At 33.2% G+C, this 27,969-nt stretch overlaps 1 protein-coding gene across 8 annotated transcripts in view; it reads left to right on the forward strand.

Moving 5' to 3' along the window:
• ZNF280D (zinc finger protein 280D) overlaps positions 1–27,969 on the forward strand; it is a 122,669-nt gene that overhangs the window by 81,055 nt on the left and 13,645 nt on the right. For 5 of the 8 annotated variants that reach the window (XR_010839803.1, XM_059056222.2, XM_059056218.2 and 2 more), the window contains 3 exons: positions 1,060–1,178; positions 1,329–1,365; positions 17,304–17,349. Coding sequence is in view for 7 of the 8 variants with exons in the window: in XM_059056222.2 (XP_058912205.1) it covers positions 1,060–1,178; positions 1,329–1,365; positions 17,304–17,349 (202 nt within the window). In the remaining variant the exon portion in view is untranslated. Of the gene's footprint in view, positions 1–1,059; positions 1,179–1,328; positions 1,366–1,977; positions 4,213–15,513; positions 15,610–17,303; positions 17,350–25,229; positions 25,347–27,969 lie in introns of those variants that run through there. The other 3 variants (XM_067029784.1, XM_059056225.2, XM_059056228.2) reach the window with 3 other exon arrangements.

Below are 27,969 nucleotides of genomic sequence, written 5' to 3' on the forward strand. Positions count from 1 at the left end.
TTATAATCATTACATATTTAAGAACTACAGTACTCAGTGAAGTTTTGTTAAGGGAACAAGTAGTTTAGGTCCAAGCAAGTGGGCCAGTTCAGAGTACTGGGATGCTGAGGAACTCAGACTTTGGACTTCAGTAGTGAATTAGCTACTTCAGTTAATTCAATGTTATATGAGAATAATACCAACCTTGGATGCTTGTGGTGAGAATAAACTAAATAATATATGGGAAAATCTTTAACACATAGTATACCACGATAGCAGCTATGACATGATCTTTTTTTTTTTTTTTTTTTTTTTTTTTTTGTGGTACGCGGGCCTCTCACCGCTGTGGCCTCTCCCGTTGCGGGGCACAGGCTCCGGACGCGCAGACCCAGCGGCCATGGCTCACGGGCCCAGCCGCTCTGCGGCATGTGGGATCTTCCTGGACCGCGGCACGAACCCGCATCCCCCGCATCGGCAGGTGGACTCCCAACCACTGCGCCACCAGGGAAGCTCCATGATCTATTTTTAAAGCCTTCACATTTCTAATTTTTTCCTCACCTAGATAAACACTAGATAAATGTTCCATTAGAGCACAGACTGTATTTTTTGGTCATCATTGTATTTACAATATAGTACACTAGTAGTACAGTATGTGTAATGACAGCCTTAGTAAATATACACTGACTAATGTATATATTATACATTTATATATATTGAACTCTTGCTTTGCAGATGGGCATAGGCACAAATAGGCTGTAACTTGTCAGAGTGACACATGTTGTTAGTGGAGCCAAGACTGGACTGTAGGTCTCTTGACTCTTAGCTTTCAGTAACTGATACGAGAGAGAAAAGTTTATAAAGCAAAAATACTTTCTGTAAATAAATGGTAGTATAATTTGATTATGACTGTGACATTTTCTAGAGAATCATTTCAGTTATATCAAGTTTATATAACAAAAATTGGAATGACAGTTATGACACAAAAAGCAAATCACGGAAAAGTATTCATTGAACTGGTGTATGGATTTTCATAAAAGATAAAAACGTTTTCTTTTATACTATTTGCTTTGTTTTTTATAGGGGCATTACTCTAGTGTGCCTTAATTGTGATTTCCTAACTGATGTTTCTGGCTTAGATAATATGGCTACACACTTAAGTCAACATGAAACTCATGCTTGTCAAGTTGTAATAGAGAAAGGTACGTATATAAAATTGTTTTACTTTGGATTGTTGATATTTATTCCGGTATTATTGGTCAACCACAGTATGTGCTCTTTACTAAATCGTTTTTCTCACTCATCATATTTCATATGCTATTTTAAATATAATACTTTTCTTCTAATTTCAGTTTCTGTTTGTATCCCAACTTCTGAACATCTTTCTGAGTAAGTTTAATTTTTATTCAGTGCATTTTACTTTGATGGATTTTAGCACTATTGCATTTTTAAATGTATCATTAATAGAAATGAAAAATATTAAAGTATTTTTTTTGTTTTGTTTTGTTTTTTTTTTTAAAGCTGCTTGTTGAAATAGGTTCCTGCTCTATGGAGCTCGTGACCTGGTGCAAGACAAGTTGGAATTTCCTAAGTTCAAAGTTCTGAGATGTTTTCTTACACAAAGGCAGTTAAGCAGCCAAGTTCATGACACTAGCTCTCATTATTCAGCTCTTTTCAGCTTCAAATGGGACTAGATTCTTATTCCACCTTATCTTTGTGTCAGGTTGACATATCTTAACATACTTTTTTTTTTCTCCAGTTGGCTCTCTCCAAAAATAACTTTTGTTGCTATGGTCATTTCTTACTTTGCTTAAAATAATTTGTGTTTTTCTCTGCTGTACTTGACTTCAGAATAATATGTTCCAAATGATATGGCTGTTTGTCTTTTTGTCTGTTTTGTCTGCTTTCTTAATTTCTTATAAGTCTTAAGTTTTTTAGGCCAGGTGATTGTCTTTTTCCTCATTCGTTGTCTGTCATTGTGCTATTTTTCTTATTTTTCAGATGGAGAAGCAGCCCAGAGATTTCAAAAATTGTTCAGGGTACACCTGGACAGTGTCCCCCTTCGATGGACACAACTGATGCCTGTTCTCTCTTTCCAAGGAATGTGACTAATTTGACTGTGGGACCTGCTCTAGGTTGTGGTCTCAGGAAGTCAGATCTTGGGGAGACTCCCTTCTCTCATGGCTGGCCTTCCATGAGGCTGATGTTGATATAGCCAGAGATGGTATCAAGGCCTACCAAATAGAGCACAGCTTCCCACTGGGGGCTTTGGCTCTTGATCTTAAGCTTGTGGGTCACTTCTGGCCAAGAAAATCAAATCTGTGCTTCAGCGCCCCAGTTGAAGTTTAGTCATTTTGGCTGCTGCCCTTTAATCTTCCTCTAGCATGAATGCATCCAAGGAGTACAAAAGCTCTGGTTATTAGGAAATGGTTATTTTTCATATCCTTGGAACAACAGGTCTCTACAATTATGTTCCAAAACTTCACTTATTTTTATTGTTATTTAAAATGTATTACCCAGGAATAACTTCATAGTTTTTTAACAACATCAATTATCAGATTTTTTATTTTAAAAAAATTTGGTTCAATTTTGATAGCTTGGTTTTATGTTCTCCAAATGTATTGATGTCTATTTTTATATTCTTTTCTTTAAAACTGTTGTTTAGTGTTTGCTTTGTTTTGTTAAGAACTCCAAGATACTCCCTAGAATTCTCTACAGATTTCCTATAGCTGCTTATTTATAGCTTTTTTAATTTGGCTGTTGTTCAGACCATTAGACATTATTATATCCATTCTTATTTCAGGATTATTATTATTAATATTATCTTAATAGTTGTGAGTTCTAAGGTGTAAAGAATTGACAAAACCTATTCTTGGAGACCTTAAAACAAGTTTTTTTTTTTAAATTTAGTTTTATTTTTTTATACAATAAAACAAGTTTTAAAGTTACATATTTGTACATCTAATACATAATACCTACATAGCTATTAATAGTTCCTTTGGGTAGTGGTAACATTAAAAAATATAGGGGCCAATAATGCACTTGTTTCTATCATATATAAAACATATTTCCACATATATATATTTTTTAAAGTTGACATTTGTTTATTTTAGTTACATTGACTATAGCTCTAATAAACAGTTTTGATGCTATTATTTTGTTTTAATAAAAATTCTGTTGTTTAAGTGCCTCAGGAATTATTTACTAATAAAGAATTTCATATGAAAGCTGTAGATTTAATCATATAAATAGGAGCATTGCCTTTGTTTCATGGAAGCCCTATTTTTTGGCCTGCACACTGAGAGCTATATCTACTTAGTGCATCTTGCTTTTTTTCCTTTGGCACAATTGAAAGATCACTGTTTATACTCTACCAATTTATTGAATTTTAATGACTTGCAAAATACCTTTTGTGATCTTAGTTGCCATAAGGGTTAGGCAGGCTCTGGAAGTATGACTCCGTCATGTTTCTTTACTCTGAAGTCAGAACTTGCTCAGTTTTACTTTGAAACAGATTTAAAGCCAGTATAGATGACTACTTATTATTTAATGTGCTTCTTGCAATTAATAATAAAAAAATTTGAACCCATTAGTTTTAAATTTCCAAACTAATTTCTATGGTAAATGAATAATTTTTCAAAAGCTCTGGAAGTGGCTTGTCTCTCAGTAGGTGGATTTGATGTTATGCTAGTCTTTATTTCCTTATCTATCTCTAGGAAGTTTTGTCATTCACCCTCTTTCTACCCAGTTTTTTTAAAAATTAAAAAATTTTGCCCAGAAACAACTTCTTTACATTTTTAACATAAGTTCCTTTTTCATTTATAGATATTTGCTCTACCTTGGCTATAGTTAAAAAATATGAGAAATTGTATTCTTGATATAGCAATGTAAGAGTACTGCTTTGTGTTCTTCCATAGGACTCTATTTTATAGTATTATCAAGTTCATTTTCTTAAAGTTTAAACTCCTAAAGTTCTATCACCTATAATTTTCTTTTTTAAAAATATAATTTAAATAAAACACGTAAGGCAGCTAGCTAGTATAAAACTTGTTGATTATAGGCAGTTGGTCATATTTTAATTTTGTGCTAATGAGTTTTAGCTTGAGTCTAATCCCTCCTTGCCATCAGGTTATTCTAAATAGTTTATTCACCTGATCAGAAATTGCCATTTCATGCATGTGTGCTTTTGGTTACCATTGAATAAAAAATGAGATTGGTTCAGTTTAAGTCCATCGCTATTTTGAGAAAAAATGACTGCTAAACTACAGAGACTTGGATTCTTGCCCTATTTTTATGATATTTTGGCATAACACCTCACCTCTTTGGCCCTCATTTGTTTATTCAGCAAATATTTCTTGAACATCTGCTTTGTGCCTGGCACCCTTCTACGTGCTAGAAAAATGGACTGAAATCTCTTCCCTCACAGAACGAACATTTTAGTGGTGAAAGACGGACAATATAAAGTACATAGTATGTTAGATAGTGATCAATACTATGGAGAAAAATAACATAGGGAAGGGGGATAAGAAGTACTGGGTGGGAGTTTGGAGGCTGCAATTTAAAATTTGGTAGTCAGGGAAGGTCTCACAAAGAGATGACCACGTTTGAGTAAGACTTGAAAGAAGAACTGCATGGAGACTGGTCTGGCTGCAAATAAGTGATTAAGAGGGAGAATAGTAGGAGTTGGGGCCTGCAAGGTAATGTGGGCCATGTGTATAGGACGTTATGGACCATTGTAAGGAATTTGCCTTTTCCTATGAGATAAGTAGCTATTAGAGAATTTTGAATAGAGGAGTGTTTTATACCTCAATAAAAACCACAATCAACGAAAACCTTTAAATACAGAAGAGTGTCTGTATTACCATAGCTTCTGTCTTCGGAATAAACTGTAGAAGACCAAGGACAAAATCAGGGAGATTAATTAGGAGGTTATTGTAATAATACAGGTGTTAGTTGGTGGGGATTTAGGCTAGGCTGCTAGCAGTTTAGGTGATAAGAGTTTTGATTTGGGACATGTTTTGAATTCGTTGATGGTTTATATGTGAAATGTAGAAGAAAGAAAGTTTTGAGGATGATTCCAGTTATTAGTGTGAGCAACCGCAAAGATGGCATTGATCTTAGATAGGGAAGACTAGAAGTAATAGATTTGAGAGGGAAGATGATGACTGTGATTTGGGACATTTTAGTTTGTGATATCTGTTAGATATGCAAGTTGAGATGTCATAAGCATTCACCTGTATGAATTTAGGGGGTATTCTAAGCTGTAAATATCATTTAATGTCATGGGAATAAATACAAGTAAAACTGGGGAAAACTGAGTAAAGTGGGGATATGTATCACTGTCAACATCCTGCTTATGCTTTTGTGCTATAATTTTTTACTGTTATTTTGTATTATACGATGTTATCATTGGGGAAACTGGACAAAGGGGATATGGAATCTCTCTGTGTTATTTCTTATAACTGCATGTGAATATACAATTATACCAAAATTTAAAATTCAGTGAATAAAAGTCATGGGAGATGACTTTTGAGATCACCAAGGGATGCAGTAGAGAGAGAGAAAGGGCAGGGTCCACAGGCTGAGCTCTGGGGAATCTGACAATAAAAGGTCAGGGAGATGAGAAGGAATTGGCAAAGGAAACTGAGGAGTGGCCGATGATATAGAAAGAAAACCAGAAGGGTGGCAGTGTTCTTGGAGCCTCAGTTACCATATTTGTAAAATGTGAGTGCTGACTTGTTCTAGACTTCTGAGATTCTATTATTCAATATTGGTTATGCTTACATTGTCATAATTTGTTCTTATGACAAGATAAATTTAGAATGCCACATATCTTATTCCCAGTAGCAGAAACAGGGAGTCTTTGACCTTGAGAAAATTAAATGTTCACATTATTTCTCAGCACATTTAACTCTTTCATAGGCTCTTGTAAAAGTAGTTCTCTTATACTTCTATTAAAGAAGGTAACTAGGTCATTTTTTCCCAGATTCTGTACTGTACAACTAATGTCCATAATTTATAAGTTGGGGGGAAAAGTTTCCATGGTCAAATAAATTTAGGCAATGCAAGTTAAAGTTAAGATGATTCTTTGATATGGGCTTTTTCATGCTGTATGTGACTTGTGAATGTCTAAGAGAATATTTATTTGACCTTAGAATTTTTTTCTTTGAATACTTACTCACTTCTTAATCTCCATGGAATAGTGTGTAGAATACTGATCTGGAGTAATCCTTCAAATGTTATGAACTGGGAAATAAAAAGTAGCTGTGTAGTGTTGCTTAAGATGGATTCCTAGACATTTCATTTATGTTTATGAATCATTTGTAAGATAGTGTTTGTAACTAGAGGCTAGCAATGTACATTTTCATATTTTTAGAAATTATATCAGAAAAGTGATATCCTCATTATTATGTTTATAAAATCTAATAAATGCATAACAGGGACAGACCAGTTATTAGTTTATTCTGCCTCTGATTATAGCAGCAAGGGATATTTTTGTTGGAGAGTATGGTTACTTTACATGATTTCACCCTAAGAAGTTTAAGAATCTCTCATTATCTGTTTCTAGCTTCTCTGTAACTCCTTATGCTTAGCTTATCAATCTACCTACTTACCTACTTTTCTTGAGACTATTTTCAGCCTTTTATTATCTGTTAAGGAATTTCTTATATAGTAAAGTTTTACTTCCTAGTTAAACAGCTTCAGGAGAACTTCTTTGATACTAAGATTAGGTGATTTGATAGCCAGCTTCATTTTAAACCCTCTCAGACCCTTAAAGGTACAGTGTGGTGTAGTGGTTAAAGAGCGTAGGCTCTGCAGTTGATTGCCTAGTTTGGAGTTCCTACCCTGCTGTTTACTAGAACATGTGTGACTTTGGGTAGGTTACAGACTTCTGCCTCATTCCTCATTTGTAAAATGCATGTAAACAACAGTACCTGTTCATAAAGTGTAGAGGGAATTAAATGAGTTAGTATATGTATATAGTGCTTAGAAAGTGATTGTCACATAGGAAGCACTATGTAACTGTGAAGTTTTCATTGTTACTCTTATTACTTTTCATAATTTTACTTCTGCCTGCATTTTATTCAGATAGAATTATCCTAGTCTTCAGCCTGCTTTTCATTCTAACCATCTCATACCATTTTCACAAATCATTTATGTTAACTTTTTTTTCCTCACCCAGTAAATCTTAAGAGCTAATTGTTTGAAGCACGTATTAGTCATAAAATTAGATTTTTGGTGTCTGAAGCTCAATAAACTTGTAGTTTTAGGGAATAGTTATGAATCCTAGGTTCATTTTAGTAATCTCTGTCTTTAAAAATAGTATAGATTGGGCTTCCCTGGTGGCTTAGTGGTTGAGAGTCCACCTGCCGATGCAGGGGACATGGGTTCGTGCCCCGGTCCGGGAGGATCCCACGTGCCGCGGAGCGGATGGGCCCGTGAGCCATGGCCGCTGGGCCTGCGCGTCCGGAGCCTGTGCTCCACAAGGGCAGAGGCCACAACAGTGAGAGGCCCACGTGCAGCAAAAAAAAAAAAAAAAAAAAAAAAAAAAGTATAAATCGTTTTTTCCCCTAAATTATACTGCCTTATACTCACCGCACTGTGGTTCATCTCATCTTTCAGCCCACATATCTGGTTTTGAGATCCTTCTATGACCTCACTCTAGTCACTGGTATTTGCCCACCTGGAAGACCATACCTTCCTCTACAAACATGGAGAAGCTACTGTGAATCTCTTTTTCTATATCATTTACTGAAATGTAGGAATCTACTGTTTTTAATCCTCTACACTGAAAAGTACCTTTATCCTTACTTCTGTGAAGTGTAGTGTTGGGAAAGGAGTACAGCTTTAAAATAAGGCAGTCCTAAGTTTGAATCCTGGTTGTATATCTAACCAGCTCTGTAGCCTTGTGAAAATTACTTCACCTTATCTTCCTCATTAGTGAAAGGTATGTAATAATTTTTTTGCAGGGTGGCTATAAGAAAAACCTCTAGCAATCTTTCCCTCTAGCAATCTTCAGAGCATAAGAATAAATAATTCAAATTATTTGGCACCGGCCTGACAGAAAATAATCATTCAATAAATGCATGTTGTTGGTGCCATTGTTGCTCTAGCTGCTGCTCCTGCTAATATTACTACTAATTACTGCTGTTCCTGCTGCTGCTCCATCTGTTATTGCTGTTAGTACTGTTATTACTGCTGCTACTTACAGGAGACCCTGGGAACTACATATCAGTGGAATCTTCTCATCATTGAGAGTTTTAGTGGCAATCCACTAACTGTACTAACTGTACTGTGGTTATTTGTAATTTTGGCTCATAGTTCTTGGAGTATATTCCTCCAAACTGCTGGATGGGTGGCATTTTATTACCGTGTTCAATTGCACCTCATATAATTCTCAAATGTCAGAATTTGATTGTAGTTCTGACTTTTCCTATCTAAAGACTGTGAAACAACAAACACCCTTGTTGAAAACTGGTACATAATCCTCTCTGCTTAGGAGGAAAACTTATTTTTATAGCTTACAGAATTTCTCTTTTAAAGAAAACCTTTTATTAATTATTGCCAGGCATTCATTTCCAGTCATCTTGGCTACTTATTAGTACTACTAAACTTATGAAAAATGTGTAATTGTGCTAGTGAAGTGGCTCACTCTTTTGTAGACCTTTGAAATGATATTTTTTTAATCTGCTTTTCTCAGATATTAGATTGTAACTCAGTCATGGAATTGCTCTTTTCTATCTGTTTCTCCCTTTTTTCCCCCTTTCTCCATTTTCTTCTGTATATCTACCTGGATAGATTAATTATTACATAGAATGGAAGTAAAGTTTTAAATTTTACAAGGTTTGTTTTCTTGACAAAAAGTTGAGAATAGGTGTTTCCCTCTAGCAATCTTCAGAGCATAAGAATCCATAGTAAATCCATAATAACTCAAGCTTGGAAAACCTGGCTACTTATTGAAAGATGTCTATTTATTGACTGAATCAAATGTCCTAAAAGCCACAGTTTGAAGTGATTTTAAAAGTTGATTTCGTTCTCTCAATGACTTCCAATTTGATTCTAAGCAAGTATAATGTAAGGGCACTGACTGGAGTCAAAATATCAGAGTTCAAATTCCAGCTCTCTCACTTTATGTTCAAGTTACTTCAGTTTATTCATCTGTAAATAATCTTTACATGATTGTTTTGAAGATTTAAAAGACATGTAAAATGTGTTTTATAGATAAAAATGTCTTTTATATTTTATTAAATTCCCCTAATTGAAAGAGTACTAGGGAAAAAATGAAAATGTAAAACTGACTGTCCTTGAAGCTGTGAATTCCTCTCTTGTATTTCTGGCTACTGAACTTTATACTTAGCACCAGTGCTAACTACATGGCTCTTTCATAGTATAATATAGATAACCCTTCCACATATCCATTGACAACAAACATTGATTCTCTGCCTTCTGTATGCAAGACTCTTTGTCAAGTGCTGGAAATGGAAATATAAATGAGACATAGTTCATGCCACCATGGTCATTACAGAATAGGCAGTTGGAAATGGAGACACTGAATCTACATCTTCATAGGGCCACACAGTAAACTGATTTCATAATTAGTTAAACCCCTAATACCGTGTATATATTAGATTATGTGATTTTTGTGAAATGCTACACCAGAAGAGAATCTGGACTTGGTCCAAAGAGAAATACCACTTTATTATACCACTCTAAACTAAACCAATAAGTCATTAATTAGCTTTCATAAATGCAAGCAGAAAGTAAACTCTTTTTCTTTTTTTTTTTTTTTTTTTTGTGGTACACGGGCCTCTCACTGTTGTGGCCTCTCCCTTTGCGGAGCACAGGCTCCGGACGCACAGGCTCAGTGGCCATGGCTCATGAGCCCAGCTGCTCCGCGGCATGTGGAATCTTCCCGGACCGGGGCATGAACCCGTGTCCCCTGCATCGGCAGGCGGATTCTCAACCACTGCGCCACCAGGGAAGCCCCAAAGTAGGCTCTTTTAAGAGCAGAATGGCAACCTTTTAAAAATGTTTTATATTTGAAAATAATATTTCTGTTAAAAATGTTTAGTTCTACTAACTATTTCCATTGAAGAATATGTAAAGAATCACTCCATTATTTTCCTGTGAAGTTCTGAACTTATTTGGAGGAATTATTGACTCTGGTCATAATCCAAGTTATTAGAGTCTTAAATGTTCAAAATGGTCAGAGTGTCTTCATTTCATATATTTGGTTTAGCAGTAAAAAAAAAAAAACTGATCTCATCTATGAGATACACAGAATTTATTTTGGGTTTGTTTCTTTCTCAACCTTTTGAAATGTAACTGGGATTGGAGGTAATGGGGGATCATGTCCTTAGATTCTCTTATCCTACCACGGACATTACTGTCTCATTACTGTCTCAAACCAAATCTTCAGTAACTGTAAGATAGTTTTTCCTTTTCAAAGTGGATGCAATATATTTGCCCCTGGTATGTAATTGCAAGTTAGCAAGTAGGAACTGTGCATCAAAATACAGTGGTTTCTGGCATTTTGGACTTCTGCCTTTGATAGCTGGTAAGCAGGAAGTGATGGGAAACCCATTGAAAGGGAAAGATAAATGAAACTTTGATATAGTCCTTCATTTAGGGCAAATGCTTCCAACTTCTACCAGTGTTTCTGAGGTTACTACCATTTTTTCAGTCTCCCGATTCTGAGGGCAGTTTGTGAATACATTATAAATTAAGTATTCAGGGCTTAATTCGATATTGCCAACAAAACAAAAAAACAAAATACCAAAATTATAGCTTGAGTCTGGCATTAGAATCTTCTGCCTCTACTGATGGTCTTATTTTTTGCTTCATATTTTTACACATAAATATTTTGTTTCTCTTGATTCTTTGTCTTTACCTAGTTCTTTCCTCTGTTCATTTAGAATGATTTTTTACTCTTATCTTCCCTGATGACCAAATTATACACACATCTTCAGAAATGGGTAGATTATTTCATACTAGGGTAAATTGCTCAGCAATCAAAACTAATACCTAATGTATTTTGTTTGAGGATGAGGGAGGTATGGCAGAAAAATCTCAAAACATTAAAGATATTTAGGTAAAAAGCTTTAAGAGCCTGTGTGGCACACTTAAGTAAATTCTAGACAGTAAGATTAGATTCCTGATTCTACCCATGGCAGTAATAAGAGCTAACAATTATTGAGTACATAAACTAAACGTTTTACATTTATCCACTCATTTAATTCTCACAAACTAATGCGATATGCACTGTTCTTGTCCCAGTTTTATGGATGAGACAACTGAGGTACAGATAAGTCATTTGCCCAAGCTCACATAGCTGTTAATAGCCTCAATTTACATTATGGTAGTCTGTTTTCAGAGGCTAAACTAAGAAGTACTATAGTCTATTGCTTCCCTGGTTGTGCTTGCGGTTCCAAGTGTACTTTCCTACTTTTACTATATAAAGTATGAGTAGCTGGATGGGCCTGAGCTTCAATGTGAGGATCCTTTGTTTCCCCAGGAGAGCAGGCAACAACTGATATAGTGGTAGCATTGGGACCAGAATCTAGCCTCCCAATCTTAGAGTAGTATTTCTATGATATATGAGCAGTAGAACATTTCAGCAAAAATGACATAAATCGGTCTATTAGTAAGATTAATTTGGCAGTGATAGCTCAGCATGTTTTAGAGTGGAAAACATCAAGAGGCAGAGAGATCAGTTAAGTTTTTCACGTTTCCTGGCACGAATTTAAGGGAGCCTGATTTATAACGGGATTTGACTGTGAAGAAATACAGTGGAAATTTGAAGTAGAACCGGTTCTGTTGCTTAAGGGATTTATTACTTTAGCATTTTTAGGCTGTAGATTTTTCTCATTTACAAGATAGGGGCAATTGGAGAATATACTCTCTTAGGACTCAAGTCTAATTCTAATATACTATGATATTTTTGAATTGATTGATTGAAAAATAAATAGTAAAATGTAGGGATCATGTTCTGGTTGATGATTTGCAGGTTATTGGTTTAGAAGTGATTGTTGGAATTGTGCCAAAGGATGAGCTATATAAGACTAAGTAGGTCTGAGCAGTAAATATTTTTATATGAATGGCAGACATGTAGGGGGTCATGTTTGCTCTCCTCATTTACCTTTATCCAGTTGGTACCTATATTCTGTTGGTTTTACTTTATCACCCTCCTAAAACCTTCCTCTTCTTTGACACTCCTACTGCTTTACCTGGGACAGTCATTAACTGTCTCCTTTAAATAACAAAAATTTATTATTAATATGTTAAATCAATATTTCATGATAGAAAAGTTATGTGAATACAATGACATAGAAATTTCTGGGACTTAGAAGTAAGAAAAATAATGATCAAAAGTTTTTCCTGCTATTTTTGAGCAGAAACTTCCTGTACTGCCTAGGGATCACAGCTGCATAAGCAAGCATTAGAACTGCAAGTAACTTTGAACTCTTTGTAGTTGAGATGCCATATGACTTCCCAATTTCTGTGGCCTTTTCATTGACACTTTATGTGTCTAACCGTTTTTTTTCTGAGTGAAAACTAGGACCCGTAATTCTGATAAAAGAAAAAAAAACACTTTGTTGTTCTTTTATCAGTCATTAACTGTCTCTTATCTGGACTCCTTGTCTGGAGCTTATCCTCTTCTGATACTGCCCTTTATCATACTTTTGTATTAACCTTAGAATAAAGTTCTTAGCATAAGTGCTTTAGCGTGACAATCAAGATCTTTCCTAAAGTAGCCCTTGCTGTCTCTTCAGTTGCATCTTCGACTACTGTCCCTTGTTCCCTACCTGCTAGTCATATGAGACCACTCAGTATCATATCATTGCTGTGTTTTATATTTCTTTGCTTTTCCTCCACCTTGTCTCTCCTTTCCCTGCTTTGCTAACTCTTGCTCTTGCTGCTAAACCGTGTTCACTGTAGTATCTTCACTGCCGCCTTGCACCTTTCCCCCTCATAGTGGCTCAGTCTTTTGTATAGTCACAATATACATGTCTCTTTTTTAGCACTTAACAATTCTGTAAACATTTGCTTCAATACATTTCCTTGACAGTAAACTCCTTCACAGGAGGGACTGTGTCTTTGGACTGGAACTTTTAGCACAGTACCTAATGTACGTGCAACCTGGTAAATGTTTAGATCAATCATCCTTTCCACACATCTGTTAACACCTCTCAGAACAAATGGTCAGAAATGGTGCACTAGATGTTTTACTCATTAGTATAATGATTACTATCCTAAATTTAATCTGGAATGGGTAAGTGGAAGGTCTTGAGAACTGGTTGGCTTTACTACTGGCTTGCTGTAAACCTTTTTTCAGCTTTTTAGTTTGCTTATAAGTATTCGCAAAGATTACATTTTGAAAACCAGCATTGAAATTTTTGGCTTTTAAATGTTATTAGAAGGAAAGAGTGTGGTCTGATTGAAATGAATATGAGCATTTTCCCTCTACCCCATTTATTTATAGTATGAGTGAAACCTCAAAAGAATGCAATGATGTAATTTAACCAAAATGCTCATTTTACATGTAGCTTTGGATTGGTCATGTGATCTGCAGAAAAATGCAAGTAGGGACATTTATTTTATTTTGAACTTTAGAGGGAAAGCAGTTTTACATACAGAAGAAAATTTAATTATTTGCAATCTTGATCTCTAATGGTTATTGTTGAAATCCATAACCGTCAATCCTTCTGTTTAAATTGAAATCTTAAATAGTGTTTGTTTTAAATGCTATACAAAATTTTTCTATTAAAAATATTGCAAGAATTCACAGGTGAAAAGTCTAATTATCTAATGGCAGGTCATTAGCTCAGAACTTTGAGCTTAGCAAATTTCACTGTCTTCTACCAAGCAATTGAGTATCTCAAATGATGACTATTTCAGCAGGCATCTTTAATGAATAAGATTAAAGGTAAGAACATTTTTTTCTTTTCAAAAGTGTTAATGATATATTAGTAGTTGTATTAAAATTTGTTAATGTCAAAGTATGCTTTTGTAGTTGCAAAAACATAGTGTACATTTTAATGATGAATTTATAGCAATGAAATTTTATGTAGTGTGCTTTTCTAATTTTTTTTAGATTTATTTTTCTAAATATTTTCACTGGTTATTACAATTCTGTCCTTTAAACAGAGTACCAGTATGGTTAAAGCCACACAACAAACTAGGGCACATAAGCCTCTTATTGGTAGTTATTTCAATAATTCATTTTGTTCTCATCTACCAGTTTCTTAGTCAGTAAAATGAAGGGTAATAAAAACCTGTCACCAACCTCCCTTGCAGAGATACTAAGAAAATTCAGTTTCCCCAATTGAAATGCCAGCAATAATAGTAACACATGCTTAATAGCTTTCATTTTAATTGCTGCATAAAATCAGTTTATTAGAATAGCTATATGTGAAAATGATTAGCATGGTAATGTTTCTTTTGTAAGAATTTAAGGTCGACCTTTGATAACATTTTTGATAACATTTTCAACAGTAAGCAGAAAAGGAAAATTCTTTTATAAAATATTTTTAAACTAGTTTGTAACCAATATGTCTTACAGTTTTACAGACTGAGTTTAAAATTATTAAATGCTTAGAAATAAAAATCAATTAATATCTACTTTTTGTTTCTTCCAACGAGAAACAGAAATTTTTCATGTTTTCTTACAACTTTATACACGTTATTAAAACAATTATTTTCCCATATAAATTATTAAAGCAGTGAAGTTGTACTGTACACTTTATATTATTTCATCTTTATGAATATTGTTCACAATTAAATACCTGAGAGAATTACAAAATCTTTAACCAAAAAATGATAATTTGTGCATTTTGTCAATTTTTTGTGCAAGTTTTACTAATTAGATTTATTTAGCAAAATTAGTTGAAAGTTATTGTAAACACTACTAATATAGTACTTCTACAAAGAAGGACATGTTCTATTTTAAATTGCTTACAATTTCATGTAATAACAAATGTACATAAGTAATTTTACAGTTATTATTAATATCTAGGAAGATAACATTTACAGACCTAATTTTTTAAATATGCCCTCAGAGAATGGATAAAGAGGGGTGTTTGCCAACTCAGTATTTCCTTGAGTAACCATGAGATTAGCTTTTAGGATGGTTGACATTTCTATCCTACTAGATGTCTTCATTTTTGTCCATGAAATTTAAGTTAGTATAGTTGTTGCTTATGTTAAATATATTAATCCTTAAGTATAGATATTAAGCCTTCATTAAGTTATGAATCACTTAACTATTAATGGCATTTCTGATTAGGTAGTCATTCTACTTATGCAGATTAAAATTGTTTAATGTATAATATCACCAAATAATATTTAGTCGTCAGCAGTTTAAAAGAGAGATCCTTTGGCGCAGGTAGTTTTTATGTTAAATTGACATATTGGGTTGGCCAAAAAGTGCCTTCGGTTTTAAAGCAAAAATAAAAGACACATTTTTTATTTTCACCAAGAACTTCATTGAACAAACGTACTCACCCTTTTGTTCCACTACCTTCTGCCATTTTTCAGGCAACTTCATAATTCCATCTTCCCAAAACTTTCTTTTTGAGCAAAGAACCGTTCCAGGTGCCTTTTACAGTCTTCCAGGGAATGGAAATTTATTCGATTAAGAGAATTTTGTTAAAGACCTAAATAAATGGAAATCCGAAGGTGCAATGTCTGGTGAATACGGTGGATGAATCAGAACTTCCCAGCCAAGCTGTAACAGTTTTTGCCTGATCATCAAAGAAACATGCGGTCTTGAGTTACCCTGATGGAAGATTATGCATTTTCTTTTGACGAATTTTGACGCTTTTCGTCAAGTGTTGCTTTCAGTTGGTCTGATAGGGAGCAGTACTTGTTGGAATTAATCGTTTGTTTTTCCGGAAGGAGCTCATGACAGAGGACTCCCTTCCAATCCCACCATATCACCGTCACCTTCCTTGGATGAAGACCGGCCTTTAGTGTGGTTGGTGGTGGTTTTATTTCGCTTTCCCCACGATCTCTTCTGTTCCACGTTATTGTACAGTACCACTTTTCATTGCCCATCACAATTGGTTTTAAAAACGGAACGTTTTCCTTACATTTAAGTAGCGAACCGCACGCGGAAATATGGTCAAGAAGGTTTTTTTCGCTACGTAGAACGCAAACATCAAAGTGATGAACATGACCAAGCTGGTACAAATGATTTTCAGCGCTTGATTTGGTATTTTGAGTATGTCGGCTATTTCCTACGTGGTAAAACGTTGATTGTTCTCAATTAATGTCTTGATTTGATCGCTATCAACTTCAACTGGTCTACCCCACCATGGAGCATCATCCAGCGAGAAATCTCCAGCATAAAACTTGGCAAACCACTTTGACATGTTTAATCTGTCACAGCACCTTCTCCATACACTGCACAAATCTCTTTTTTGTGTTTCAGTTGTGTTTTTACCTTTCTTGAAATAATAAAGCATAATAAGCTGAAAATGTTGCTTTTTTTCTTCCATCTTCAATATTAAAATGGCTACACAAAAATTCACCAATTTTTATGTCCTTTTTAAAATGCACACTGATATGATAGCTGTCACAGTCTAACAAAATTGTTTTGAATGAAGTTAAAGACAACTAAGTGCTAATAGAGCCATCTTAAGGAAAAAACGAATGAACCTTTTGGTCAACCCTATATTTTAAAAGTTTTTATAGATGACATATGCCTTTTTTAATGTCATAAGTTATAATTAGTATTTTTTAGAAATCAAAGTTAAAAAATTTATAGTTAATATTTGAGCTATGCTTATGAAGATTTTTAAGAGAATACATTCTTCAAAATTCTAAATTATTTCTGTAATTTTACCACCTCTAAAGTAAGTTAATTGTAATATATATTTAAATGACATTACCATTTGAACTTTACAATAGATAAAATATTTATTTTCCCACACTTTTGAGTCCTATAGTAGTAAATACTGGTGCATATTATATATATTAAGCATATAACCTGCTTTCATTTTTTAAAGGGTAATTCTTTTTTTGAAACAGTTATACTAATGTGTAAAATTGTACTTAACATAGAGAACATTTGTTAAGTGCTCTTGTTTTTAGAGAAGAGGAAATACATGTCTGTATTCATTTATTTAGAGCATATATTGAATCTACTGTTTTCTTATGCATTTTATTTTTCCCTTAAAACATTTACAGAGATCATTTGCTATTATAGTATAAATGTGCATTAATTTAGATTTACATTTAAATTATTTTAAGCATGCAAAAAACAACTTTCATATTTTTTATTGTAAATATAAAATTAAATACTCAATACTTATTTTGTTTTCAAGATTAAAAAATGAAGCTCCCACTAAGGAACAAGAACCTGTGTCTGAGGTAAATTATGTTATATTTGATATCTCTTAAAGACTTACACAGTTGAAAGTATTGTGGGTGTGATTTTTAAAACACTTCAATGTGTGTACGTCACTAACAATTATTGGTATGTTATCAGAAAGAAAAAACTGGAGATTTTTGTTTTCATTATATATAAAAATATTTAACCCTCGGTAAAATTGTAAAGTGTTTTATTTTGACAAAGGCATTATTATATTTTACTTGCCTGTTATTTAGTTCAACTAATAATTAATGGAGATACATTTATGACTTAAAAATTCTGAAATTATTAAAATATCAAACGTTTGACACATTGGAAAATTAATCTTTTTAGAAGACTCAAAAAGATTTAAATAATTTTAAAAATAGAAACATTTTGAATATATATTAAATACATTTTAGCTATCTTAAACAGGCACTCTGAATATAACACTCAGGGTTATCATATAAATGTTAGTTACTGGGCAGTCTAATGTATGAGTGTAGAAATAATTTTGCTTATGTACGTGTTTTCTTGGTGTCAGTTTTTGAAATATTGCTTAATGTTACTTGTCTCTTTCTGAGTATAATGAAGTGAGGCAGGTTCAGCATTTCTATTTTGTAGAGTGAATAAGTGAAACCTAGACAGTATCAGCCTTCTCCCAAGTGGCTTGCTTTTATCCCACGGAAAGTTTTCATTTGTTTGAAATGTTTTTAACTACAAATAAATGTCTTTACTAGATATAGGATTTCTTGGTTATCTGTTTATTCTTGAGTGAGTTTTGGTGTTTGTGGTTTTTGAGGAATCGGTATTTTATCTATAATGTTGAATTTATATGTAAACAGTTGTTTGTTGTATTCCCTTATTCTTTTAATGCCTGTGGGGTCTGCAGTGATAGTCCTCTCTTATTTCCAATATCGATAGTTTGTGTGTTCTTTTTGTTTCTAATGTTATATATTTTACTTTTAACTAGGTTATAAAGACAGAATACAGTGTTACCATTTTTACTTTAAATCGTCTTTTAGAGCAATTAAATACTTAAAAAATTTTATATTCACCTTCATTTTTTCCATTTCTAGTGTTCATTTCTTTATGTAGCTCTTGGTTTCTTTCTAATATCACATTCCTTTTGCCTAAACAACTTCCTTTGAAATATCTCATACTGCAGATCTACTGGTGATTACTTCTTCCGTGCTTTTTTCCTTCAAAAAAATCTTTATTTTTCATGTTTGAAAGTAATTTTTTGGTGAGTATAGAATTCTGGGTTAACTGTTTTCTTTCAGCAGTTTAAAGAAGTCATTTTATTGTCTCTTGGCATGCATATTTTCTGATGTGGTGTCTTACTGTAATTTTTATCTTTGTTTCTATATATGTATGTAATGTATCAATTTTCTTTGGCTGCCCTCACGATTTTGTCTTTATCTTTAGTTCTTATCAGTTTGAACATGATGTGTCTAAGTCTGGTTTGCTCAGTTGTTTATTTATATGTTTATGTATTTATTTTTGGTATTCGTCCTGATCAGTATTCTCTGACTTGTCCTGTATCTTCTACTTCTGGGGTTTCAATTTCACATGTTATACCATTGATATTAATCCCTGTTCTTAGATGCCCTGTTCTAGTCTCCCCATCCCCTCCTCCCCGCCTCCCGCCACACTTTTTTTTCTTAGTGTTTCAGTTTGGGTAATTTTTATCTATTGACCTATTTATAGATTCATTTTTCAGCTGTGTAAGGTCTACTGTTGAACCCATCAAAAACATTTTTCATTTCTGTGATTGTGGTTTGTTTGGGTTTTTTTTCCTAGCATTTGCATTGATTCGTACAGTTTCTGATCCTTTGATAAAATTCCCATCTGATCATGTATGTTGTCCTCCTTTTTCTACCAAAGCATTTAACATATTAATCATAGTAATTTAAAATTTTCTGTCTGAGAGTTCCAACAGCTGGGTTGTATCTAAGTCGGTTCTGCTAATTGTTTTATCTTCTGACAGTGTACTTTTGTGTTTTTTCCTTTGCTTTTTCTGTGTATGTTTGGTTGAAAGCAAGACATTATGTGTAGGACTGAGATAAATAGTATTTATATCTGAAAATGGGCATGATTTTTCTCATGTTAGGCCATTAGTGTGGGATTTGGTCTACCTAGTAGTGAGTTGACTTGGGTTTTGTTATTTTTATCACTATGGTTACCCTCTATGTACTGCCAAGTTCAATTCCTGTAGCATTTCCTTGTGCTTAGGGTGGAAGTTATATTACTGGAGGTTTTTTTCTCGGTATCATTGCTCCACACTCAGTTTTAGCCTTTCCTCATGAGACTGAGCCACAGAGGTTGTCTCTCTCTCTCTCTACACTCTTACCTTTCTTCCAGCAGTACTGCTGTTGCTTGTTATTTCATGTTTGCTAGCCCAGTGGCAGGTGGTGGGGATTGCTGTGATGTTCTCTGTTGTTCTCAGGCTCTCAACCTGGCTCTGTGTCTCTGGGTCTTGAGAATAAAAATGTTCTCTTCCATCACCCAGTTGGCCCATGTACCCTGGGGACAACAGGGTTTGCCTCTCTTCTTTCCAAATACATAAAAGCATGGACATGAAGAAAACTTACGAATTCATCATTTCATAACATCATTCACTGATTCTTTCCTGATGCATTCATACTTGAATAAATCATCAAACTCTTACTTTCCTTTGATTGCCCTGTTGCATCTGTGTCAAGTAAAACCAACCTTTTCTTACATAAGCCAACTTTCTTAAGTTTATTTTTTGTTAAAAGAAAAAAAGCTTGTGCTAAAAATTTAGTAGGCCATAAGCAGAGTTAAAAGAAGCCATATTGAATGGAAGGCCACATAGAACAGTTTTGGTCTGGTACTTCTTTCAACTATATGTGGTGTGGATACTCCCTCGAATAGACCCAGGTGTTTAAGTACACATGTGAGATGGTGGATAGCTTGAATTATTCTTCAAGATTTTGATCAGATGGCTTGTAGTGGAATCAATGTTATACCCCAATAATATTTTCCTGTTGTCACTTTTTCATTTGTATAGTTTTACATTTCCTCTTTCAAAATTAATTCCTTTCATATGCTAGATTATATTTGGAATTCATATTATATAGTGACTTTCTAAAACAATCTCTGCTATGTTTATTCTATACTCTGCAACATTTTACTGCTTTTATAGTCTAACTATATATATATATATACACATATGTATATATGTACCATAACTCTTCCCCTCTAGTCTGATGGTTAGTGTAGTTTCATTATAACTAAGTAGAGGGGTAAGAGAGAGAAGGTGGGTACAGATGCCTTTCTCTTTTGTTGCTTCCTTCAAGGCTATTAGGGAACATTTGATAGCATGTTCCAGGAATCTTTATATTGGGAACAAAGATTAATAAAATTATTTCCCTATCCCCAAGGTGGTCAAAATCTAGTAAGACAATTAGACATGAAAGAATTGTAATCCAATAAGATAACTACCATATTCCAAGCATATCAGGTATGGTGCGTAAACACAAGAGTCCTCTCAGGGTGACTTTATGGTGTTTTTCTCTCTCTTTTTAAAAATATTCTTTTCTCAATTCAAACATACACATAGTATGCAAAATAGAGGTTCCCTGTAATTTCACTAATGAAATGGCAAATTAACCCTATAGCCTATTTCTGTAAGACTACTGGGGCTATCCATAAAGAATTTCTAAGGTTTTTGTTTTTCTTTTTTGTTCTGTTTTTATTGCTTTTTGCTTTGTAACTTTTTCAGACACTTGAGAGTTTCTGACTTTGTAAAATTACTTTTTATTTTTATCGAATTAAAAGTTAAAAATTTGTGTGGCTAGTTTATCATAAAAGTAGTGACTCATCTCCCTCACTCTTTTCCATCCAACTCTTCAGAGGTAGCCATTTTCAACACTTTTAGCTATTTGATGTAACATTTATCTCCATATTTCTAAATAATGTAACCATATTTTTACTTGTCTTTTTTTCAACTAGGACTGACTGTTATAGTAATTAAGAATTTGCTTCTCTAGACCACCATCCCTACTTTCCTTTATCCCCCCCAACTCCAGCATCCCAGCCAGGGCCAGAATTATAATGAGGCAAGTGAGACCTCACCTCTGGCAAAAAATTCAAGGGAGCTACAAAAAATTCAATAATCAGATAAATATTTTCTTTTAATATGTTTAAGAATAAAAATTAATGCAGAATAATCCTTGATGAACATAATTTCAAAATTGTAATTAAAGACAGCATCCAGCCTTGCATTTGTATGACCGTGAGAGTCAATGCACATGGGGGACACAGGCACAACAAGGTCTCACTTCTGCTTTTTTGATGGTCCTTGTTCAGTCATGAGGGAAGGTGACAAGTTGTTTTCATTGTTTGTAGCTTCACATGGTACTGCTAAGTAAAAGGTAAACTTTTGTTTAATTACAAATACATGTTTACATGATTTTTTTATGATATTATTAAGGGCACTAAGGTAAGTAATACAAATTTTATTTGTTAATATATTTGACCTTTCATAAATAAATTTGATGAAATGTGAAAATTTTCTGAAAAAGTATTTTCTTACCAGGAAACTTTATACTTTCTTCACTTAAAACAGTGATAATTTACTGTTACTCACTTGTTTATATAAAAAATATTTTTCACTATTTTTTTTTCACCCCATTGGTCTGGAAACCTGGTATGTAGTTTTCTGTTGTTTGTAATTATTGATTTTTGTATCTTTCATACAAATGTTTATGTAGACCTGTTAAATATTATAATTTATATGAACTAATTCATATAAATTAATTATATTTAACTGAAAGTATCAATTAAAAATAAATATATTTAAAATTTATACTAAAATTCTTGAAAATAAATGTGACATTTAAAAACTCAAGTGGCCCATTGTTTAGAAGAAGAAGAAAAATGCATGCATCAAGAAATTGATCAAAATTATAGGGGACAGTAACAGTTTTGGTAGAAAAAAATATTCCAGCTACTTAAAATGAAATCTCTAACATTGACACTATTAGAATAGAATTACTATGAAATATAGAGTTAAATAAAGAATTTTCTTTGAATTGTGCAAAAAAGATAAGATAATGGCATGTTAGAAATTTCAGAAGCTAGTGAATATAAGCATGTGCAAGAAAATAGAAGATGCTATTTGAATTAAATGTTTAATTCTTCATCATCGTCACCTGTTTCTAATAAAGTAAAATGATTTTAATAGAGCATGGGACCATCCAAGGACAAGATGCAGATTGTAGAGTATGTGTTTCACATGGTGGGCAAAGATTTTCAAAAGATGGGTCTTTAAAAAAATTGTCTAGTAGTGAGTTAATTCATTGTGACTGGCTCATTTATTCCAAAGAATCTTTGTCTTTAGTTTGTTTCCTGTGCATTCTTTTTAGCAAAAATTACAACAGAATCAAATAATTGCAACTCAAAAAGTGGTTTCAAAGATTGGAAAAATTTAAACAGAATTTGTGATAATGAAAAAAATCATATTTCATCATGATGCTTTTTTTAAATGGAAGTGTTTTTTGATGTATATTCAGACTGATAGTTTAATAGATGATACTTTACAGAATGTGATAAAATATGTGTGAGTGATTTTACATATTGTATGTTTTGTGCAAAAATAATTTATCTCTCAAAGTATCACAAGAAATTACTGGAAGCTCAGTTGCTGGAATGTTCTAAATTCAGTTGAACTAAGGACATTAAAATCATATAGCTAATCAATATAAATTTATGTGTTTCATTTGTATAGTAAAATTCAAAGCAAATGTATAATGTTATTAGGAAATCATGTTAAATCTGAAATACTAGGAAGAATAAAAGAAGCAAAATAATTTTTCTTACTTTTTGATTATAAACCAGATATAGTACATCATGAATTAATGTTTATGATTACTAGGTATATTTACATTAAGAATGATGTCATTGCAAGAGAGGAAAGTTTTGACTTAATTGCAACAAAATTAAAAACTGGATTAATTATATCAATAAAGCTGTTATTTAAAAAAACTAGATATGGTCTAGCTTATCACATTATCTGTAAGTTAGCAAGAGTTGATACTTATGTAAAAAGATTGTCCTGGCCAGGATATGATAATGGAATAGATATGGTACATGTATACAAGTGTATATAAGCTAGTATTTCTCCCCCAAAATAATTATGCCAAATTTGTACCTTGCCCAGCTCATAATCATAATTTAATACAAAAATGCTGCATTTGTGAATTCAAATATGATCATCTTTTTTTTAGTATTGTACAAAGGATACATATTTTAGGACTGGGGTAATACAGTGAGCAGATGGAATATTCTTGTCAATTCAGAAAACAACATTAAAATCACAGATACCTGATGAGCATTAAGATTAGATGCAATCAAGATACTTGATACTTTGCACACAAATTAGAGATGTGTATCAGATATGAAAAGATATAATATCAAATGTCAGAATACATTAGGTTGAGATCAAAAGCATCTTGGTACAAAAATATTACAGATTTTTGCACATTATATGGGATGGTATTTTGAACAAAGTGGCAAAAGTTTAATAAAGCTTTACAGTTAGAAAGCATGACCATATATAAGACTCCGTGCTTAATAAAAATCCTATTCCTTTCCTTACCACAAATGAAAGTAATTTTGAAAGTGTGTTCAGTAAATGTAAAACTTGAACAAGAGATGTGAATATTCTTCCTGAATTTGAAAATAAGTGAAAAAGAAATTGGAAATGCATGAATCATTAAATGAGAGTATTCATAATTATGGGAAAAGTGCTTATCAAGTAGACATTAGGTTATAAATGACCTAACTTCATATTTGAAATAGGTATATGAAAAATTAAATGAAATGTCTTCAGATTTTGAACTTTTAAACTGGAGAAAAGTTATTTTCTATAGATTACATCTGATTTACAAAAAGCGACTACTGACCCAGTTCTTAAATATTTTGACAATTTAAATTCTATAGAAATGTCATGTGGAATTGTTTAAAGCAACATACAATATTAATAAATTGTGATATAATGTAAACCTTATATTTGGGTCTTCTAAAACTGATTTACAAAGTGGTGTTCAAAATTTTAAAACAATACCAGCCACAGTAGCATCCTGCAAAAGAAGTTTCAGTAAGCTGAAGTTAATTTTGAATTATTTAGAATTGTCACTTGGTCAAGAGAAATTGCCAAGCATGGCAATTTACTTATTTGAAACAAGATAAGAAAAGAATTAGACTTTGAAAATGTTATTGATGTGCTTGCTTCCACTAAAGCCAGAAAAGTAAAATGATAATAAATTCTGGTTTTGGTAGGCATAAAATGTTTAAACTTAAACTACTATTGTGAGTTTAATATACCTACTTTTCAACTTTTCAATATTTTTCAACTACTTTAATGTTCTGGGGGGAAAAAACTTTTAAAAATATACAAAGAGGAGAATTGTGAGAAGATGGCACAGTAGGAAGCACCAGGAATCTGGCTCCCCACCTAGACAGCAAATGCACAGATTGAATCTATCTGATATAACTATTTTGAAGCTCTAAAGTCTGTTGAAGGCTTGCAACTTCCAGGCGAAGACTTGGAGAGTGAATTGCAGTTAATTTCCATCAATTTAAGCACTTAGCACTGTAGCAGCCATATGGCAGGCAGCTGTGCACATGGTCCTGGAGCAGCTTGCACACAACTTATGGGAGCCAGAGTGGGCAAAAAAGCTCTTGTCCTCTAGATATTGGGAATCTGGTTGCTGCTTCTTATCAAGGAGTTGCAGACAAAGAAGTGGGCACATTATTGTTGCACCTCCCTCGCATTGTTGCAAGCCCCTTCCCCTCCAGCTGAAGTGACTTCCAAGGAATTTAAGTAGACAGCCCTTTTTCTCCCTTCATTTTTCACTTTTCCCCCTTTCAGGAGCCAGACATTAAAGACTAGGACATTCAGAAACAACTGTGTATGTGGGTAAAATTAGAAAGAGATTGCATATGCCCAGGGAAAGGCTCGGAAAAGACATAAGAAGACCTTAAGTTTACACCTCAGGGTGATTTGGGAACAGAGACAGCCTACAACAATAAAAATAAAAAATAAAAATAAAACAGGCAAATGCTGGGCAATGGGAAGAATCTGATTCCCAGAGTTACTACATTATTAGACTCAACTGTCCAGTGTTCAACAAAAAATTACAAGGCATACAAAGAAACACGCAAGTATGGCCCATTCAAAACAAAACAAAAAAATCAACAGAAACTTTTCCTGAAAAAGACATAATGGCAGATATACTAGACAAAGAATTTAAAACAACTGTCTTAAAGATGCCCAGAGAACAAAAGGAATGTGTGGAGAAAGTCAAGAAAACAGTATGTGAACAAAGTGGAAATATAAATAAAGGGATAGAAAACCTAAAAGAAACCAAAAAAATTCTGGAGATGAAAAGTGCAATAACTGAAGATTAAAAATTCACTAGAGGAATTCAAAGGCAGATTTGAGCAGACAGAAGAAAGAATCGGCCAACTTGAAGATAAGACAATAGAAATTATTGAGTTTGAGGAACAGAAAGAAAATAGATTGAAGTGAACAGAACCTAAGGGAGCTTTAGGACACCATTAAGTAGTCCAACATTCGCATCATGAGAGTCCCAGAAGGAAAAGAGAGAATATTTGAAGAAATAATGACTGCAGACTTCCAAAGTTAGATGAAATACATGAATGTAAACATTCAGAAAGCACAACGGATTCCAAGTAAGATGAACTCAAAGAGACCCACAATAAGACACATTATAATTAAACTTCCAAAAGATAAAGAGAATCTTAAAAGCAGCAAAGAGAAGTGAATCATCACATACAAGGTATTCTCAATAAAATTATCCACAGACTTCTCATAAGGAAATTTGGAAGCCAACAGGCAGTGGGTTGATATATTCAAAGTGCTAAAAAGAAAACCTCAAGAATCCTCTGTCCAGCAATTCTGTCACTCAAAAGTTAGAGAGAAATTAAGACATTCTCACGTAAACAGAACTGAGAGAGTTCTTGACCACTAGATCTGCCCTGCCATAAGTGCTCAAGGAAGTCCTGTATGGTGAAATGAAAGGACAGTACATGACAACTCAAAGCTCTGTGGCAAAATAAAGATCTCAATAAAGGTAAGTGCATGGGAAATTATAAAAGCTAGTAATTTGTAACAGTGATTTGTAGCTGTACTTTTTGTTTTCTACATGAGTTAAGAGATGAATGCATTTAAAGAAAAAACAATTTTTAGTGTAAAATTTAGTATTTCTCTAACTTTGGTTTGTAACTTCTAATTTTGTTTCCTACATAATTTAGGTGACTAATGCATTTAGTTTATAACTAGGTATACAATGAATAAAGATGTAATTTTCTGACATCAGCAACCAAAAGGAATGGGGATGGAAATATAAAGGAACAGAGTTTTGGTATGTTATTGAAATTAGCTTGTATAAATTCAGATTAGAGGGTTATAACTTTAGGATATTAAGTGTAATCCTCAAAGTAACCATAAAGAAAATAGCTATAGAATATACACAAGGGGAAATGAGAAAAGATTTTAAACATTTCATTACAAAAAAATCAGCTAAATAGAAAAGAAGTCAGTAATGAAGGAAATGAGAGCCAAAAAAGTAATAAGATATATAGAAAACAAACAGCCCAATGACAAAATAAGTCCCTCCTTATCTGTAATTAATCTAAATGTTAATGTATTAAACTTTCCAATCAAAGGACAGAGGTTGGCAGAATGGATAAAAAACACATGATCCAACTACATGCTGTATACAAGAGACTCACTTGAAATTCAAAGACACAAGTTGAAAGTGAAAGGATGAAAAAGATAGTCCATGCAAATAGTAACCAAAAGAGAGTATGGATGGCTTTACTAATATCAGACAAAATAGACTTTCAGTCAAAAAAGCTAACAAGAGAAAAAGAAGGACATTACATATTAATAAAAAGTTTACTACAGCAAGAAGATATAACAATTATGAATATTTACACATCTACTGACAGACTGCCAATTTATATGAAGCAAAAACTCACAGAGTTGAAGGGAAAAATAGACAATTCTACAGTAATAGTTGGAGACTTCAGTACTCTACTCACAATAATTGATAGACTAATTAGACATAAGGAAGTAGAAGACTTAATAAACCTACTAGATTTGCAGACATACACAGAACACTCTACCCAGCAACAACAGAATACACATTCTTCTCAAGTACACATGGGACATTTTCCAGGATAGACCATGTAGTAAGTCACAAATTAAATCTCAGTGGATTTTAAAAGATAGATGTCATACAAAGTATCTTCTCTGATCACAGGATGAAATTAGAAATCAATAATAAAAGGAAAAGTGAAAAATTCGCCAGATTTTAGAAACTAAACAATACACTTTAAAACAACCAATGGATCAAAGAAGAAATCACAAGGGAAATTAGAAAATACTTAGATAAGAATGAAAGAAAAATACAACATGCAAAAACTTCTAAAATGCAATGAAAGTGATGCTAAAAGGGAAATATATGGCTGTAAATCCTTATATTAAAAAATGAGAGATCTCAAAGGAACAACCTAACTGTACAACTTAAGGAACTAGAAAAAGAAGGAGAAACTAAATCCAAAGCTGGCAGAAGGAAAGAAGT

This window comes from Kogia breviceps, chromosome 3 (assembly GCF_026419965.1).
Source record: "Kogia breviceps isolate mKogBre1 chromosome 3, mKogBre1 haplotype 1, whole genome shotgun sequence".
NCBI lineage: Eukaryota > Metazoa > Chordata > Mammalia > Artiodactyla > Physeteridae > Kogia > Kogia breviceps.